The sequence below is a fragment of the Ptychodera flava genome, chromosome 5, assembly GCF_041260155.1.
Source record: "Ptychodera flava strain L36383 chromosome 5, AS_Pfla_20210202, whole genome shotgun sequence".
NCBI classification, from domain to species: Eukaryota; Metazoa; Hemichordata; class Enteropneusta; family Ptychoderidae; genus Ptychodera; species Ptychodera flava.
Window position 1 is genome coordinate 16,348,021 of NC_091932.1, and position 20,154 is coordinate 16,368,174.

General features: G+C 38.1%; 2 protein-coding genes across 2 annotated transcripts in view; both read left to right on the top strand.

Annotated features, from left to right (window-relative positions):
- LOC139132731 (microtubule-actin cross-linking factor 1-like) overlaps window positions 1–12,490 on the top strand; it is a 47,935-nt gene extending 35,445 nt beyond the window's left edge. Inside the window, exons 45-57 of the mRNA XM_070698998.1 lie at window positions 245–574; window positions 1,180–1,497; window positions 2,260–2,586; window positions 4,529–4,760; window positions 6,269–6,513; window positions 6,902–7,135; window positions 7,407–7,553; window positions 8,303–8,728; window positions 9,089–9,409; window positions 10,570–10,684; window positions 10,904–11,118; window positions 11,567–11,884; window positions 12,242–12,490. Coding sequence (XP_070555099.1) covers window positions 245–574; window positions 1,180–1,497; window positions 2,260–2,586; window positions 4,529–4,760; window positions 6,269–6,513; window positions 6,902–7,135; window positions 7,407–7,553; window positions 8,303–8,728; window positions 9,089–9,409; window positions 10,570–10,684; window positions 10,904–11,118; window positions 11,567–11,884; window positions 12,242–12,490 — 3,477 coding nt within the window. The remainder of the gene's footprint in view (window positions 1–244; window positions 575–1,179; window positions 1,498–2,259; window positions 2,587–4,528; window positions 4,761–6,268; window positions 6,514–6,901; window positions 7,136–7,406; window positions 7,554–8,302; window positions 8,729–9,088; window positions 9,410–10,569; window positions 10,685–10,903; window positions 11,119–11,566; window positions 11,885–12,241) is intronic.
- The window catches only part of LOC139133137 (microtubule-actin cross-linking factor 1-like), a 92,358-nt gene continuing 84,445 nt past the window's right edge, over window positions 12,242–20,154 (top strand). Inside the window, 11 exon segments of the mRNA XM_070699558.1 lie at window positions 12,242–12,407; window positions 12,623–12,782; window positions 13,225–13,435; window positions 14,595–14,842; window positions 15,313–15,546; window positions 15,934–16,080; window positions 16,436–16,861; window positions 17,427–17,747; window positions 18,297–18,411; window positions 18,802–19,016; window positions 19,458–19,775. Coding sequence (XP_070555659.1) covers window positions 12,705–12,782; window positions 13,225–13,435; window positions 14,595–14,842; window positions 15,313–15,546; window positions 15,934–16,080; window positions 16,436–16,861; window positions 17,427–17,747; window positions 18,297–18,411; window positions 18,802–19,016; window positions 19,458–19,775 — 2,313 coding nt within the window. The 5' untranslated portion in view covers window positions 12,242–12,407; window positions 12,623–12,704.

Below are 20,154 nucleotides of genomic sequence, written 5' to 3' on the forward strand. Positions count from 1 at the left end.
TCAGATTTTCGTCAAAATTTTGATGAAAAAGTGTAGCTAATGAAATGTGATGTCCATCTGGGCCAAAATTATCAAAAAAGCACAGAAAAATTCATAAAATTAGTAAATGTTGCACTTAAATTTTGGTAGGAAATTTAAAGCATTTAAAGGGTTAACATTACACTTGCTGGTCTGCCTGTTATCACAAAGATGATATGAAATAAAAAAACACAAAACTTTTTAACAATATTTCTGGTATTTATAGACACTGAATGATGACTTAGTGTCTCACGCGAGAGACATTGACAGACTGAAAACAGCGGGCAGCGATCTGAGTGAGACGCAACCCGACATGACAGATGACATCGAGAAGACTGTCAAGGAAGCGGACGCCAGATTTCATGCCATGGAAGACATCATCTCCGAGAGAAGGAACGTCTTGCACACCTCGCTGACGCAGTCACAGAGCGTAAGGGACGGGCTGGACGCGCTCTTGAAATGGCTCGATGAAGTGGAACCGAAGGTGAAGAGAGTCGTTACCATAGAGATAACTGTCAAGAAAGAGGTGATCGTTGAGCTCCTGCAGGAAGTCAAGGTGAGTGTCAAAATCTGAAATCTGACAACTACTGTACACCTGAAGTAGGCCTAATCTGCTGTATGAAAAGAAGTTGGTTTCCTTAGGGGGTCTGCCTGACCCCTAGGGTTGTGTTAATTTGTAGAACTGTTCAATGCAGATCCAGCATTCAGTCTTGCCACAAGTTTTTTTTATTTTATATCTGATTACTTACAAATATGTCAATATCTTGTAAATAAGTGTTTTTGGGAATGAGCTAAATTTTAAAGATGTTTGTTGCACAGTCATAACACAACGCCAAGACAAAATCATGTAAAATACAAGATGTTTGAGAATATCTAATGTTACTGTGCCCTCGGAAAGTTTGCCGTAATGGGATTTTCTAATCAAATGTGGTAATCACATGTGATAGCAATTCTAATCACACCAGAAAGCTTTTATCAGAGTTGAGTCTTTGCCATCAAGTGTATGTTAATGAGGGGGCCTGGGCTACATGCCCTCACTGTCAATATTAGCATAATGATTTTCAGAGGGCTACACCCACACAGGTAACATCTATCTCTGAATAGACTCTCACAGTTCAGCTTTTTCTCTAACTTTTTTCTGATTTCTTTCATGTCTTTTAGGTGATCCATTCCGACATTGACAGCCACAAACCAAGCGTGACCTCTGTCAATGAATCAGCCAAGCCTCTGCTGAAGGACAGTGAACTTGAGGAAGCCAAAAACATCCAGGGCAAACTCGATGACCTGAACAAGCGCTTTGCAACCATCTCAGATCAGGTCACTGATAGAGAGGATAACCTGCAGAGTCTCCTGGACAAACTCACCGAGCTTCTCCAGAAAGTCGACACTTTGGAAGATTGGCTGCTTCCGACTCTGGAATTCCTGGAGTCACCAGAAATCCACAGAATGGAAATAATTCCACTCGCAGCCAGACTCACAGTGAGTTAAATATTTTTGTTTTGTCTTTTTTTTTTTTGCTAGCAGATGATATATGTGATTATTAGTGGGCTACTTAAATATGTTGACAGAAAATATTTACCGTTGCATAACTTGTTTGCTTTGTCAGTGTGTGGAGTAACAGACCGATATCATGTGTGTAGGTTCTGGAGAAAAATGCTCTTAACTTCATTTCAAAGTTGTTGGCTTTCAAAAAAATATTGTTCTTAAAAGACCAAGGATTACATAGAAAATTACTGTGTAACTTAAGTATTTGTGACATATTGGAAAAAAAAATGTAAAAACTGCTTGTTTCTATTTTCTAATTGAAATTTTCATGCTTGTGTTTCTTATATTTTCCATATTCTCTGCAATATTTTTGTAAGATACTTGTCTGTTCACCCGAAATAAGCATTTCAGAAATCTTCCATTTGTTATTAACCCTTTGCGCGCCAAAGTAAATTTTTATCGCCCTTTATCAAACACTCAAATTTTTGACAAAATTTTGATAAAAAACTTTAGCTAATAAAATGTGTTGTCCATTTGATCCAAAATTATCAAAAAAATTACAAAAAAATTCATAAAAATTTATAAAATTTTGCACTAAGATTTTGGTGGGAAAAATTGCAGCACACAAAGTGTTAAAATTGTGCGATGTGTTTTGATTTAGAAAAGAAGGGCACAGTTGCTGAACACTCTAAATGGTAGGCATGTCATGTATGATCAGAGGAGAGGAACTTAAATCTATTTTTTGTTGGATTTCAGGAGATAACAAAAGACATTGACAAGTACAAACCAGTGTACGACACAATCCGCAAAGTTGGTGATGACCTCATGAAAGACCCGCTGATGAAAGATAAGGAAGTGGTTTCCACCATCCTCGACAATGTGGACAAGAACTGGAAGGCACTGGAAGACGTTCTGAAGAAGAGAAACAAGCAGCTTGAAGACAGACAGGCTGTAGAGAAGCAGTTTACTGGTGCCGTGAAGGAGTCAACACAGTTCCTTGATGTTGTCGAAGATAAAGTTCACAAACTTGAACCTGTGGCCTTTGATGATACTCAACTCAAGAAACAGATTGAGGAAACTAAGGTACACAAAACTTTGTTTAATAATCAAAAGGAAGTTAAAAATTTATTGTTATGTAGACTCAGAAGTTTTTAACAAATTTTTGCCGCAGTGTTGTAACTAGTTCAACAGGTGTGGGCATACATTGTAAAGAAAAGAAATTTATATGAGCATTATCCATAATGGTAAAGAGAGAAAAATCAATTTATTTATTTATATATATATATATATATATATATATATATATATATATATATATATATATATATATATATATATATATATATATATATGTAAAAATATATTTTAAAGCATTCTTATAATTAGTCAAGCTGTTATAAAATTTAACAAATCTCTGAAAGAATTCAACATCTGCATATATCATTCACCTGCTTGGACATATTACAGCAGGCATTTGCTCTGAACAAACACAAGTTAATAAGGTTTTTAGCTACTATAGACTATAGTCTATAGAAGCTATTGGGATGGGTATCCGTCCGGCGTCCGTCGTCAGTCTGTATGTATGTATGTATGTATGTATGTATGTCCGTTTGTGAGGCGTCCGTCCACTCAAATATCTTGAGAACCGCAGTACTTACTGATTTGATATTTGTTGTGTAGATGAAAAATATGATTTTGAGAAACTATTTTTTTTAATTTTTTGATATTATTGAAAATAGGCAAATTAATGCCAAAAAAGGCGTTTTTGGTAAAAAATCTTCTTCTTCATAACCGCTGGTCAGACAGCGTTGTTATTTGGTATACAGGTCCCTAGGGGTAACCCAACTTAGATTTGTTCAAGCTGTGATGAAATATGCAAATCTGTATTTTTAAGGAATTTTTTTGTCATTTTTGGTCAAAATTTGACTTACATTGTATGTAATTCTTGTACTGTATAAACCCTATCAATTCACCCAGAAAAAAATAATTAATATGATTTTAAATAATTGAATTGATTAGGAAATCATCAAAGCCAAAATAATTTTATTGTAGAATTATCAGAAAGTTTAACTTTTTTGACAGTTCATAGTGAAATGCTTACCATCTTGGAGGATTAAAACATGTAAAGGCAACTTTCCTGAATCCCAACTTTGACATATTCTGAACTGTCATTTATTGTGCCCTGTATGTTTAATATCTAAAAGAAATTTCTCAAAATAGTCAATAGAGATAGAGAAAGTTCTAATTTCCATTTATGGTTGACTTGGTAAGGATAAAATAAAATTTCTTTTTGAGGAAAAAAATAGAGTGGTCAATTAAAAGAGTGGTCAAAGTGATAGGGTTTTTATGGTAAAGCTAGGCTGTAAGATTCCTCATGTGCTATTTATAGCAATTATGCAATCTGTGTAAACAGTGCAATGAAAGTTACATGATTCCTTATAATGCTTTTGATGACCTTGAACTTCTTAAGTTTCAAACATTTGTCTCTTCAGTGTGCTTTCTCTGAGTATGTACAGTCTCAAATTATTCAACAGAACTTACTTACAATGTTAATTTGAAAGTTAAAATGTGCTTGGTTAATAGGATGAAAATACTGATACTTAATTTTGTATCCATGTCTATAGTAGCTTCAGGGACTTTGGCCCTATGTTTTGTTTGTTGTTAAAATTCAATTATGTTCTTTAGTGTTGTAATGAAATGATACCTATGCTAATACCATACTAATACAGACAGACACAAGTGTTTGGAAGGTCAAGGTCAACTATTTTATTACGATATTGACCAGCTATAAGCAAGATTCTGACAGCATAGACATATCAAGATACAGATTCTAAAAGACAACAAAAGAAGGAAAATCAGAAGCTAGTGGGGTAGGGAGGGAGGGAGGGAGGGAGGGTGGGGGTTGCTCAAAGATTGACGCAAATTATGAGGTTGCCTCGTCCCGGGAAGGTCCCACTCACAGCCTCGACCCCAGCCTATTCACATGACAATAAAACAATTTTATTATTGTTCACTTTATCCTCAGCCTCTCAAGAAAGAAGTCGAAGAATTCAAACCCAAGATCGACGATGTCGCACAGCTCGGCGATAAACTCGACAAACTCACACAGCCGGAGGAGCAGCCGGAGTCGGCCGAACCTCGCAAACGGTCGGCTGAGGTCGCTGGCGTGACACCCGCTAGGCATGTCCCCGAGAGACGTGTACCAGGTGTACGCCGCCCTTCAGAGGGTGAGAGTGTTGATGTTGAACTCCTACTGGGTGATTACTCCTTCTCTCTAACAACTCATCCGCAGATCAGATCATGCGCGCCCTGACACTGCGTCATCTTCTCCGTTTACGAAATCTGTTGTTCTTAACACTAAGCATGTTGATTTTACAAGCCTCTTTCTTTGTTCTTTGCTAACAAAAGTTGCAAAACTTTGGTATAACATATTCTTTGAACAAACAATATTAATATTTACAAATCTTATATCAAAAGTGCCTAACTCGGCTATCAGAATTTCATACTTTCTTTACCAGTTTGCACAGATTTTTCTGTTTCATCTCTAATCATTGTAGAAAGTGTTGCTTCTGCAATTGCACCCAAAACTTGCCTTAACCCCCTCATCCTACCACTCTTAGGAACAACCCCCATTGTAGAAAGTGTCAATGTTGTGGTTGGACCTTACTACTAACAGTTGGGTGGTGAAGGGTTTGATCTGAAATGCCAGAAAGCTAAAATTGCCTGACTGTAGTCTGCTCTAACTCTGTTCTCAAAACTCAGAAATAACTTTTTTCCTCATCACATTCATGCCAATAATCTTTAAACCAAATTCATTCAGCCGATACTACCATTCATTTATCTGAACTCACACCTATTTTTTTGACGATATGGTCGTCATACTAAATTACACACTGGGAATACTTATCTTCATTGAATTCATAGGTAAAAGGGTTCTGTACATCACATGTCTACTTTGCCGTGAAGGGGCACAGCTGATCTGATCTGTTAGTTACTTTATTCTTGCAACCTTTTTGTCATTGTATCCCATCAGGCACGACTACTCCCATCCCTCATCCCATCCATTTACCCTGTTCCCAAACTCACTCACTTTAATACCTGATTCACATTATGATATTAAAGCATGTGGTTTTAAGGAGAATCCCTATGAAGACTTACATTTCGTTCCTATAGCACGGTCCACATTCTCCCATTGAGCATGCTCAGTACATTAGATTGTATCAGTAACACAATGCATGCTGGGTAAAGTAAAATGACCTGTTATCCTTTCTTTTGGGTTTTAAATGGTTTGAATTTGATTGAACAAAATCTGAAAAAATGCCATGTTTGAAAATTTGTTCGTAAATGTCATTTTGAATTATAGTATAGATATTTTAATGATTGGAATGACATAATTGATAATAATCCAAAAATTGTTAATGCATTTGATTATTTTCTAAAAGTTTTCCAAATTTGATAATGGAATGGTCCCCAGTGCACACAATGCATGGAATTCAATGAATTGATTGTCATTCCAAAATTGCTAGTGTGTTTAAGAGTCACCTTAAATTTGTCAAATTTTAAAATTGTCAGAAATTCGATAACAGAATGATTCGTAAATGTGTTAATGCATGAATCCCAAACAATGCCACCCAATTAGTCTGTATGTACATAAAGGAATGACCAGTTATGAAATGCCAGAAAGTGATATTTTGTCCAAAAAAAATTGAAAACAGTGCAGCATTCAAACTGACCAGTTCTTTATAAAAAATCACCGTTTTCTCAGACGAGACAGTTACCCAGAAACAGGTGGACCACGTGACAGAGAGGTACAACAAACTCAAAGATTTGCTATACGGCCGTGTGGAAGAGCTGGACACAACGCTGGAGACTGTTGAAGAATTCAACAACCAGACCAAGGCGCTGCAACCAATGATGGAGTGGGTCAAATCTGTTGAACAAACCCTCCAATCACAGGAGCCGGTCAGAGTTCAAATTGAACCACTCAGAGCTCAGCTTGGTGAACAAAAGGTAATGAGGATAAGTGGAGACAATTTGTTTAGGAAGTTAAAGAATGGTGCATGTCACTGTTTAGCATTCATAAATCCACATTTGTGTGTTTGTTACTTCTTTTCTTGGAAAAGAATCTGTAGCAAGAATACTGTGGTTACTACTGGGTTTCTGAAAGAATGAAAAACATGACTTATTGTTATGTATTAGCTAAATTAAACACGTATTCATTGACTTCATATCATGTGATATTTTCTCTGAATTTTACGATATCGCAAACTTACATTTAGAAGCGTGATGTCAAGGTATTGAATTTGAAACATGAAATTAAATTGTTGAAAAACTTTGAAAATTTCATGCCCTGATGCTGGATAACCCTACCAGCTTTGTCTGTCATTCATGTTTTCAGGTTGTGGAAGGAGACATCGTTGGTCACAAGGAGCCCGTCGGTGATGTGATCAAAAACACTGAACAGTTCTTGAAGGCCAACAAGGACAAGATGAACCCCGTCCAGCATGCCAGTCTGCAGAAGACGTTAGACGACTTGAAGAAGACTAGCGAGGATGTTGAAACTCAGTCCAAGGATAGGATGAAGGAGATATCCAGCACCTTGCAGACACTGGAAGCGGAAAAGGCAGAGAAGGTAAGAAACGGAAATCTTGTGTTTGTCTTACGTTATGGTGTACATGTGTCTGAGATACTAACATGAAAGATTTATTTATCACAAGATTTGCATTGAATTTTCTATTGATTTTTGACCTGAGCATATGCCTTTTGATGGTTTTTCAAGTTCATACCAGCAACTGCGTCAGTCAGTACTTGATGTCTAACACTCGTGGAGCAGTTTTCTCTATCATACAAACAAGGTCTAAAAAAATGTGAGGTAATCTTTTCCCATCCTGTCTTATTTCCAGGACGCACTTGACAAGAAATACACGGAACAGTCAGCCACCATCAAGGATATCCTGGAATGGGTCCGGAAAACTGAGAGAACCCTCGGAAGTGAACAACCAATGAGTGAGGAATCTGAACCACTGACAAAACAATACGATGACAATAAGGTACAGACATACTTGTTTTACAAAGCCTTTGTGAGGTTAAATGTCGATTTAGCAAAAGGACATTGGGATGGAGATCAAGTTGACAGACTTTTTTGAAAGATATGTTTTGTACCATTATGTAAAGCCTCATTGTCTACTGCATGGTTCTTGTTCTTTGCCGTACAATTACATGGATGTGCCTCTACTGGCCTGATATACACTGTAGGGAGATTTACAGAGCAAGCTAGCCTTTGCATAAGAAAACTTTGCTTCTCAGGCTTTGCCTATGAACATGTCCAGGTGGAAGAATTAACCCTTTGAGTGCCGTATTTTTTCCCACCAAAATTTTAGTGCAACATTTTACCAATTTTTATAAACTTTTCTGTAATTTTTCAGATAATTTTAGACCAAATGAACATAAAATTTAATTGGCCACAGTTTTTTGTCAAAATTTTGGCAAAAATTGACTGAGGCATATTTATAAGGGCGACAAAAATTGACTTTGGTGCTCAAAGGGTTAAACGACATTGTGTTACCAAGGTGGGTTTTGGAGGAGCCGATGTGTTTTCTTAAAAATACACAATCTGATCATTGCTTAGTTCTGATATGCATGTGCAGGTAGCTAGTTTTGAATAATGAAATGATCCAGAGTTTTGTAACTGAAGAAATTTGACACATTGAAGAAATTTGAAACATGAATGTTTTTTGAAATTCTTGGATGTGGTCATCTGGTAGATATGGATGAAGATTGTCTTTTGTTTCACCAACAGACTCTGAAGAGTGACATCGGTGATCACCAAAAGCCCACGGAGCAGTCCATCCAAGAAGCTCAGCAATTCTTGATGGTACATGGTGACAAGCTGAGCAGCCCTGACCGCGCCACCCTGGAGTCCGACATTGCGAGCCTCAAATCACGCTATGAGGTCATCACAGTCCAAAACGAGACTCGGGTCAAGTGGCTGAAATCCAGCGTGGACGACATCAAGAAATTCGAGCAGGAAGAGACCACCTTTGAAAAATGGCTGACCGACAAAGAAGATGACTTGAAGAAATTGAAGGAGGAGACTGGTAAGGAACCAGACGTCTTGAAGAAACAAAACGATGAAATCAAGAAGTTCAATGAAGATGTCATTGACCACAAGGCAGATCTGAAGTTCATCACCATGTCAGGACAGAAATATTTGGACAATACCAAGGTATGGTAGATAAGCAGTACTCATTTCATTTTCCAATTTGGTTTACATATGTCCATAAAGTTCTTGGACTGTGCGGGAGCATGTTGCTTTTTCAATCCTTAAGCGTTCATCTATAGGGACACTGAACCCTTTCTTTCAAGATTAATCATCATAACAACAAAAAAAATTGAAATTTTCAAATTCAAAGTGTTTACTGTAACTTGGTCTGCCTCCATAGCAAATCAATGCCCGGTCTTTGATAATTGGTATGTTCATGTGTCTTGTTGACTTGGTGATCAGAACTGAAGATATTTCAGTTCCACTCTGCCTAACCAATAGTTGTCTTGTTAAACAAGCGTCTGCTCCTTCGCAATCCAACAGGAGTACAAGAAGGATCTGGCAGAGTTCCGTGCGTCAACCCTGCCAAAAGAAGTCCGCGATGAATACAAGGAGAACCCTGAAAGTGACATCATCAAGGACAAACTGACCAAAATCAACGACAGATACGACAAACTGAAAGCAGAAGGCACCGACCATACCGGTAAACTGGCCGATCTGGTCGACAAGCACATCAAATACAAAGAGGCCCTGGATGCAGTGTTGCCATGGTTACAGCAGACTGACGAGCAGCTGACGAGCCAGCTGAAGGAGCCGGTTGGTGCCGAGCCAGAGGTTGTCAAGGAACAACTTGACAAAACCAAGGTGAAATTCCATTCATATTTCAAAGCTATTCACAAAAAACCCCATGCATTTTCTATCTCAGCTTTGCTTCTGCTCTGCAGACATTTAAACCTCATCTCCATTGAACCAGTCTACTTTAGCGCTCAATAAAACAAATATTATAGAGTATTGTGGATTGTGCACAACATTTCTGGTCGTGGAAACGTTTCAGAATGCATCTCTATTTGATCTGTAAACTCTGGATGCTTTTCAAGCTCATCGTCAGCTATCTGCTACATATCGCTACAGTTTTTCATTTACTTGATAAACATTTCTGTTGACTCATACAGCATTTACTGCTCATCTTTCATGAAATCATCAATTCTTGTCTTTCCTCTTTTCTGCATTGCGTACATTTAAAAAAAAACATTCGTCACGCTTCTCTTCTTCCATGAAGACTCACTATGACGAAGCAAAGGTAGGGATCATTGCTTTGTGGTGGTATTCTGTTTTTTGTCCTTGACAAATTTCAATGCTTCTTGTGTGTCGTAACTCCATTTTGTTGCACTGCAAACTGTCCGTAACTTTCCACAAATGTGCAGTTCCCCTACACACTCTTTCTGTGTCACCAAACCTTGCAGCATGCGGAAATTGTTTTAAATAATACTTCAATATTACCGGTACTACCTGAGAAATTTAGATTGCACTTTTGTAAAACATGGATTGTAGAATTATTATTTTACATTCACCTGTCAGGCATGCAACACACAACACTCTATTTTGCTATTCTGTGCACTAGTTTGCGTGTTTCTGTATTTGAATAATGTGTCTGCTCCTATTGATGTTTCACATACATACTTTGTGTAGTAGATCTGTGCAAGTCTTGTGAGACTGTGATTTCTTACCTGTGTTAACTGATGACTTTGAAAATCAGTGATTTCTAGTGTCGTTATTCGTGAAGAAAAATATGTTTGTTCAAAGCGTCTCTACAGTGATGTGTGACCTTTCTGTTTCTGTCATAAAATGTGTACCAAGTGTTGTACAGTGTGAAATTTTGTGACTAAGTTAAGTAGCCACATGCAGTTCTATAAAGACTGATGTTCATATTTGACATCCTGTATATTGTCCTGTTAATTGTAGCATGCAATTGATGGATAACTGCTTGCTCATTCACTTAATGCGTGCCTATTTTCTCGTCTCAGGTCCTGCATGATGACATCGTGGCGCAGGCCAAGAATGTGGAGAAGCTCAAAGAAATTGCCAAGGAACTGGCCGACACTCAGGAAGCAGTGAGACCAGACATTCAAGAGAAACTAGGTATGTACTTAAGTCACTCATGACTCTAGACTCTGTTGCTAATGTCATAAAATGAAGTCAGATTATTTTAGATAGAATGTTACTGGTTGTTAGTACCCAGATGTTTTTGGAAAAGTGTGCACTGCCAACTGACCCACTTTGGGAGTGCAGTACTACAGTCCTGATGTCCGTTCAAAAATGCCCATCTAACTAGATTATGTTTTCCTTTCTCTGTGATAGATTTCATCACCGACAAATACACTGAACTGGATAGCCACGCCGCTGGGCGTACCAGCATGCTGCAGACGGCTCTTGCACAGTCACAGACAGTGCAGGAAGGCATGGATTCACTGATCAAGTGGATTGAAGAAGTCGAAATCAGGATCCAGAAGGTCATTACCACCACGATCATTCTGAGGAGAGAGCCGGTGACAGAACAGCTTCAAGAGATCAAGGTCAGTGCCAAAAAAAATTCTGTTTTTTGGTTGAAGCCTTTTAGTAATCTTTAATTTTGAATGATGCAAATTTTTCTGTTTTTCTCTTTCAAAAACATCCCGATATATATATAGGAATGGCATTAAATTGTTAAGGATTGATAAGGATTTGTTGCCAGAGCAACCAATCTTTTTTCTAGTTTTCTTTTCTGAAAAAAAAATGTGACGTCAGAGTATTAAAGTACAGAATCAAAATCAGATTATGCATTATAGACACTGTCGTAATATTCCTGCAGAACTTTCTATGAAAAAGTGAAAAGAATTCAACATAGCAAAAGGTGAAGAGACTTTCCTTCAATAAACTTTAATATGCTCTGAAGACTTTACAGTGCAGAGAAAAAATGTTAGAAACAAATTATCAGAGAAAATTTTTTTGCACTGAAAATTTTGGCATTTATGTGGTTTTCAGATCATCTTCGCTGACATCGAAAGCCACAAACCCAATCTCGACACCGTCAATGAGAACGCCGAGAAGCTCACCTCCGAAAGTGAGCCCTCTAGAGCCAGCGTTGTGAGAGCCAAGATCGCCGACCTGAACAAGAGATACAAGAAGGCGGACACCACAGTCACAGATCACAAAGCGTACCTGGAAGATCTCCAGGACAAACTGGCTGAATTCGTCAAGCAGATCGACGACTTGGAGGACTGGCTACTCCCAACACTAGAGACTCTGGAATCACCAGAGATTGATAAAATGGACTTGGAAGAACTGGGAAGCAAGTTGCAGGTAAGACTAGGGAAGGATATCTATGATATTGCTTGGTGTTTTTCTCTTTTCAGTGACTCTTCAGTGAGAATCAAGTAACACAAAGTTTTGATACAGTATGATTTTTTATGCTCCCATGCCACATATAATATGGCAGGGAGTCTATTCGTATAACTAAGAAACTGGCTTGTTTAGTGGTTGTTATGTTTTATGATATAATTGGCAAGGAATGTAACATATACAGTTTTTTTCTCATTTTAATTAAGCACTGAGATTGCATTTACAAAACAGGTACAGAATACACTGACCCATCAGAAAACAAAGTCTGTTGTGATACAACAGATCATACTCCAACTCTGACACTTTTTCTCTTCTTAGGATGTGGGTCGTGAAGTTGATGAACACCGACCCAACTACGAGCAAGTCAAGAAACTTGGCAGTGAACTCCTCAAGGATCCAAGGCCCAGGACAAGAAACCTGTCAGTGATGCTGTTGATAATCTGGATAAGAACTGGCAAGCCCTCGGCGACCTGCTTCATAGAAGGTATAAGATGTACTGTGAGCGTTTATATGCACCCATTGTCCGATGATAATATCCAAGACGATATGCAAAATTTACATGAATGAAGTGTACCATTTGTTCAGTGAAATTATAAAATACATACAAGCAAATACATTTTGCCATCATTCATTGTGTCATTCTGCCCCACTGTTTCACTTGTTGCCATGGTAACAAATCATGCCGTCTCTCTGCCACAGGAACCAGCAACTGACAGACAGACAGCGTGCCACTGAGAAATTTGACAAGGTCCACAAATCGACCGTCGTATGGCTGGACAACATGGAGGACAAGATCAGTCAGCTTGAACCGGTGGCGCAGGATGTCATCACCCTGCAAGTCCAAATCGAGCAGCAGAAGGTTAGTAGAATTCCCTGTCTCCTCAATTTGCATAGCAAACTGTCCAATCAGAGCTCTCGTAACATGGTGCAAAAGCTTCTTTGTCTAGCATCTAGACACCCAGCATTCATAAGCACGGAGTGGCAAACTGTTATGTTTGAAATAGTTGCCTTAATTTTATCTCCGGTTTTCACTTCTGTCAAATGATTTCATTTCAGTATCATTCATATATGTTGCACATGGAAAAAAATGGCAAAAGCACATTCCCTTCTCAAAAAGTATTAACCCATTGGCCAAAAAATAAAATTTCACTTTTTGAGAACCTCCCTATTACCAAGGTAATCTGCCGACTGCCACATCACATATTCACATGATATCTGTTATGTGATTATGATTTTCAGGGATGTTTGCTTGTTTATAATGAAATGATCTCTGAAAATTCAATTTCTAATTCTTATAACAGCCACTGCAAAGAGAGGTTGACAGCTTCCAGCCAAAGGTTGATGAGGTCCATAAACTTGGCGAAGCTCTGGAAGACTTGACCAGACCCACTAGGGAGGCTGTAACGCAGGAACCACACAGAAGGTCATCTAAGGTCGCGACCCTGCCGACTGAAAAGGTTTCGAAAAAGCCTAGCCTACAGAGAGTGCCTTCACCTGAAGACCTTTTCACAGGTGAGGAAGATTTTTTTTGTGATTTACTGTTTCTCATCCTGAGTAATGTTCTTCTGATTCAGAAAATCAGAATTTTTTACATAATTAACCCTTTGAGTGCCAAAATAATCTTTTGTTACTTTAATAAAATAAACCCTAGTCAGTATTTTTCAGATTTTTGCCAACATTTTGATAAAAAGCTGTAACCAATGTAATGTAATGTGATGTCCATTTGGTCCAACATTATCAAAAAAGTTACAGAAAAATTCACTAAAATTGGTAAAATGTTGCAAAAAATTTTGGTGGGAAAAATTACAACTCTGAAAGGGTTAATGAAGGAGACAGTCAACCAGGGTTGATGCTACAGCCAGACATGTGTGTTCCATTTTATTTTAAGTTTAGTGAAACATACACATGCCCTTATGTTAAGTTAAAAAAACAACTTATTTAAAAGTTAAATGGATATCATGGGAGCAAAATTTAAAAACTTCATGGAAAGAGTCGGTCAAAATTTGTCAAACACATATGGGCAACCCATCGCAAACATGAACAAACTGCTGTGAGAGGTCTTACCACCCCTCTGAGCTTTGGTATAATGGAATATGCCCTTTTTCAAACGATTGATTGAAGAGTCTTAGCAGTCATCCATTCAAAAATGATGGTTATGCAATCAAAATCTGAATCTGAATTCATACTTGAAAATGATTGAATGAGTCAATTATGAGTATTGATTTTGGATTAGCTGAGGCATGATTTGAGGTGGATTATGTCAAGAATGAAACGAAACCGTGAAAAATCTAGATATTTAAAGATCTGAAGAATGAATAACAATATGCCAGGGTGTTTTATTTCGTTTTATGTTTCATTTTATTTTTTTCAAATTCTGGGAAAATTCAAGAGTTTGTGGTACAGTTTTATATTCATTCCAATATGCAAATCAGTGCCTCGTATTTTGTTTCTACTTTTTCACATTGTAAAAATTATCCCTACACCATTACAATATAGTTAAAATTTAAAAAATTAAATAAATGCTATTTTAAATTCTTCAATAACTATGTTAATATAAAATCAGTGAACGTGTGAAAATAGGTAGTTGAGCTATCAGTGAACAAGGTATCATTTCATCTGATAAAGTAATTGGTAAATGAAGATCACTCAATTACTTATTTTACCCAATCAGGTACCTCCGAAGTACAAAGACAAATTGATTCAGTTGATGGTCGCTATGGCGACATCGCAGAGAAGTTGGCAGATCGTCAGAAAGAGTTGGAGGGTACGTTAGAGACGGTTAAGGCCATCACTGAGACAACAGAGAAACTCAAACCGGTCATCGAATGGGTGGACAAAGTGGACGAAAAACTGAAATCGCAGGAACCAATCAAAGGTGACAAGGTGGAACCAATCAAGGAACAGCTTGCTGAGACAAAGGTGAGAGGTCAAATCTTTTGCGTTTTTGTGCATTGTCCTGGCCTAATTTTTAGCCCATCTGGAATAGCGAGGGCTAGTTCTAATGTAATAAAAACCTGGTATGTTGTCTTGGAAAAAGTGTAAAAATATTTGCCACTATCATGGCAACATCTTTCTCAAATTGCGTGACTTCCTCTAAAGCATTGATTCTCAATATTTATGGCTATTGCCATTGGCAGTGTTAAATTCCATTATCACCAATAGTTTTCTTTGTTATGCTTGTGTGTATGGTTTTCCAAATTTGCCAATTCAGTTCCCTGTCTAAATTGTCCTAGGGTCCTCTAGCTATGTACTTTACCCCTTACCCCAACCCTTATTGACTGCCTTGGTCGATTAATGACAAATTCTTTGATGTTTAAGCTTGCTGCTAGTTTCCCTTGATAGCCATGATTGCACTGTTGGTAAACTGTTTGATATTTTTCCCATCTCAGGTTATAACCGAGGACATTGGTGACCACAAAGATCCAGTTTCCGACATCGTCAAGGAAGTGGAACAGTTCCTCAGAGACAACCGAGACAAACTGACTCCCGAACAGCAGAGTACAGTCGACAACCTCAAGCATGGGCTGAAGGATAAGTACCAAGACGTCACCAACAAGTCTCAAGACAAATTGCGCCAACTTCAAGCAACACTCGACCATCTTGAAAAAGAAAATGCAGAGAAGGTAAAACAAAATATATTTAATCATTTTGTCGTTGGCAGATTTTAATTGTATCTTTGAGATCCTAATGATCTATACACTGTACGCTACCGGCAAAAATTGCTCGCATTCAGCACATTAATAATCCCACCTGTCAGCAAATGTTTTTACAAAATTTGAAAGACAGACAAAGAGCTCAGAAATTTCAATCTAGTAAGTGCTCTGCCAAGAACCGTGGAAAAAATGTCTTCAGCTTTTCTAATAAATCTGTGTTTCTAGAAAAAGTGCTCTCAGCTACTCTCATACATTTGTCTTCAAATCTCAAATGTGTGGTAACAACATGTAAATTTTTCATACATGTTTGTGCCTATAAAGGTGATGTAATATTAATATTTTTCTACCACATTGCAGGCTGCACTGGAGCAGAAATTCAACGAACAAATCAATGCTATTGAAGACCTGTTGGACTGGATCATCCGTACTGAAGAGAAGCTCGGCTCTCAGCAGCCAATGGGTGAAGAGACGGAGCCACTGAAAGAACAAACCAGTGAAAACAAGGTAAATTTTGAAACAAAAAATATTTGGGTTTTTCAGTTCTGAATCAATAGAATGGCTTATTGTCAAAAAAAGAAGCTACAAAGGCATCGTAGATGGGCAAAGAGAGCACAACTGAGAAGCTTGCATGCAAAGACTCCATTCTCATCAAATTGTTTGGATGTGGTCTGTATAAGTAAATGGTCGATCGGCAGATAAGTTTCTACAATGATATTGAATGTGAAAATAATATTGGATGAAATTATAATCATGACTCATAAAATAGTTCAAAACTGCAAACGATAAAAAATCATTGTGATGTCATGTGTTAATCTTTATCTTTCCATTTGTTGATAACGTTTTATCCGATTACTTGCAGACAATACGTGATGACATCATCGCCCACCAGCAACCAATCGTCGTACACACACAGAGTGCTCAGGTTCTGTTAGTGACGCACGCAGACAAACTGTCTCCGGAGGAAAAGACAAAACTTGAGGACAATGTAGCCGATGTCAGGAAGCGCTATGATGTCATCAACAGCCAGTCCGAGACAAGGATGAAGAGTCTGGACTCGGCCACTGATGAGCTCCAGAAGTTCGAGCACGAGGAAGACAGCTTTGAGATGTGGCTGAAGAGAGCCGAACAGACCCTGCAGTCACTGATGAAGGATGTTGGAAAGGAACCCAACACGGTGAAGAAGCAAGCCGATCAGTTGAAAACGTTCAACGAGGAAGTGGCCGACCACAAACCAGAGTTGAAGTTCATCACAATGTCGGGACACAAATACTTGGAACACACAAAGGTGAAAATTCATTTTCATCTTGATGTCCTACTTCAATTTTTTATAACAGACTTTTGAGTATTCATAACTTATCAGATCAGGAAATATTTTGTGATGGAAATTCAATTACATGAAATATGTGATTTCTTTTAGCTTTTTTTCAGTTGGCTTTACTAATTTTTTTGAAGTCCTTTCTCTCAATTCTCAATTCTTGATCTTAATGCAAAATTTTTGAGAGAATTTTGTCGGAGAATTTAATTGTCACCAAAATCTGAGAACACTGAATCATCAAGTGGGAATTGAATCCATGGATTGTTTTTGTAACATTTTAAGATTTTGCCCAAGGTTGCAGACTGAGGTGAATTGCTGTCCTTGATTAACAGATTATTTTCAGATGTGCCAGAATTGGAATGGATAGTTATTTTATAAGTAATCTGACTCCATCACAGATGTGGCAGACCCTGTGCAATAATACCACTGTACATATGGACAGGAAATTCCGTCTTCTGGTGTTGTAAGAAATCTGGCTTTGATACCGTCCTCATCGTAGGATGTATTTTTAATGATCTTTAACTTTCAATCACAGGAATACAAAGAAGTGTTGACCGCATTCCGCAACACCTCGCTGCCGGCGCAGTTCACCAAGGACTTCAAGGAGAAGCAGGAACCCAACACAATCAAAAACAAAGTGACCAACTTGAACGACAGATACAACAAGCTGAAGACGCAGGGAGTCCAGCACACTGAAAAGATGGCCGAGCTGAACGACAAGCACAAGCAGTACAAGGCCGCCTTTGACGACCTGTTACCATGGTTGCAGGAGGTTGAGGTCACCGTGAATGACCTGCTGCAGGATCCTGTTGGTGCAGAGCCTGAAGTCGTGAAGGAACAGATCAAGAAGACCAAGGTAATTGTCCTTATGTGATCTGACTTGATGTGAGTTCACGGAGCTCACAATTTGACCTGATGTGACCTGACCCTATGTGACCCCGAACAATATATCGGTGTCATGTTATCATTCTAAGCTGCTTTTCATGATGAACATGAAGTGCTCCAAATAGAGGCAGATTTAATGACGGGATTAGCATGTTTTTTACAGTTGCTAATTTATGAAAAAAAACTTGACTGTTTATTACTGAGAAGAGCAGGCAACTTTGTTATTGGACTGGTCAAACATTGGCAAAATGGCATTTTCAAATTTAGTATTGTACACAATGCTACAGTTTGGCATAGACAACAACAAGTGTTGCATGTTACAACCTGATGCAAAAAGAGAGAAGCAAAATAAGGGAAACAAAAAACTTGTCTTAAAAAATCATAAAAAGTTATCTCTCTGTGGTCATGTAATAAGTTTGCTGGAGTTAAAATGTGAATAATCTTGAATTGAACTTAACAATGAAGTGATGGAAAAGAGTAAAAGATTGCTAACTGATTTTGATGTCATTTCTCTGTGCAGCCAATCACTGATGACCTCATTGCCAAGGCCAAGAACATAGAAGTGCTGAAAGAGACTGGTAAGGAACTCTGTGAAAGTCAGCCTGAACTCAAACCAGAAGTTGATAAGACAATCGGTGAGTTGAAACTTCTGAACATGCATTCCAGGAAGTGTGTACACATACTGACACACACACATGTTCACACATGCTTACTTATACTTACAAAAGAGGATAACATTTGTACATGCGTATCTGGTACATAAATTGTAAGCCTTGGCAGCTTTCCTCGATATAGACAACGTTACTGTACACAATTAAAGATTTTTGCCGAATGTGTATTTTCTATTTACAGTGACTGATTATCGGTTGATATGTTTACTCAAACAGTGTTTCCCAATACTCTTTGCATTGATAAATACGTGTATAATATGAACTCATACTGGTAAGTATGAAGTAATTTCACATCATCATGTTACTGTTTTTTTTTAACTCAAAAGTCAATTGTTTATATTTTCTTTCCTCCAGCTGATGCCGTTGACAAGTACAACAACCTGAAGGAGCAGCTGACAGAGAGGAACAATGCCTTGCAGACTGCCCTCACACAGTCACAAAGTGTACAGGACGGCCTCGGTACACTCCTCAAATGGCTCGACAAGGTGGAACCCCAGGTCTCCAAGATTGCTGCCAAGGAAATCAAAGTCAGCAAAGAGACCCTACCAGAACAGCTTCAAGAAACCACGGTAATTTTTGTCTCATTCTCAAACTGTTGACCACAAGAGAAGTTTAAAATTATCATATGAATCCTGCCACATGACAGACATCACCATGTAAAAGCAGAAAAGTCTAAAATGAAACAGTGTCAATAGTATGCAAAAATTGTATGTTTGCCATTTCTTACCTCTTAAATATTGTCTACACAGTTACATTCTCAATGCATGCTTTTAATGTGTATATCAAATGACAGAAGAGAAATATTTTTTTAAGTGAAAATTGACACTGTATAAAATCATCCCCATTTATAGACACAAATATTCAAAAAACTGCAGCAAAATAGTATTTGACAGGCCCTGGGAATAATGGTATTTTTTCACAGACAGAGGTTGCTAGTTATCTTGATGACCATCTAGTATCTGTACCTCATACGGTAAATTTTACTCTAACCTTGATTTTGTAATTTGCAGGTTGTTCTGGCTGACATTGACAATCACAAACCCAGCGTTGACACCGTCAGCGCATCCGCTGAGAAACTCATCCAGGCTAGCAAGCCGGCCGTCGGTAAAGACGTCAAGAAGAAGCTCGAGGACGTGAAGAAGCGATACGCCAAGGTTTCCACCAACGCCAAGAAACACACCACCTACCTGCAGAAGTTGAACGACAGCTTGAACGAGTTCCTAGACCAGGTGGACAGACTGGACGACTGGATGCTGCCCGTGTTGCATGTCTTGGAATCGCCTGAAACAGATCAAATGGAATTGGTGGAAATGGGTGCCAAACTCTTGGTAAGGAAGATATTTCAGTTTTCTTCGATGACATGTTTTTATTCCTTGTGTTAGTCAAAGACTGCCAATCATTGTTATTATAAAACAGAATCCACCAGTTACAACTATATTTTCTCATAATAAGTCAATTATAAAAATTGAAACAAATGGACATCTTCTACAGCTGTAATCATTTATAAGTGAAGAAAACATTGCTGAGAACCGTGTGTTCTTCAAGAGCAAATTTGTTGTATGTGTTTACAGACCTACAATATTCCTTTGGTTTCTGTTAATTTATGTTCTGTCAGTGTTAAAAAGATTGAATTTTATTATGCATGGTACATACAGTGTATGGTTTAAAATTATCATTGACGTAGCTCACAATGTATGTCTGTTCTAT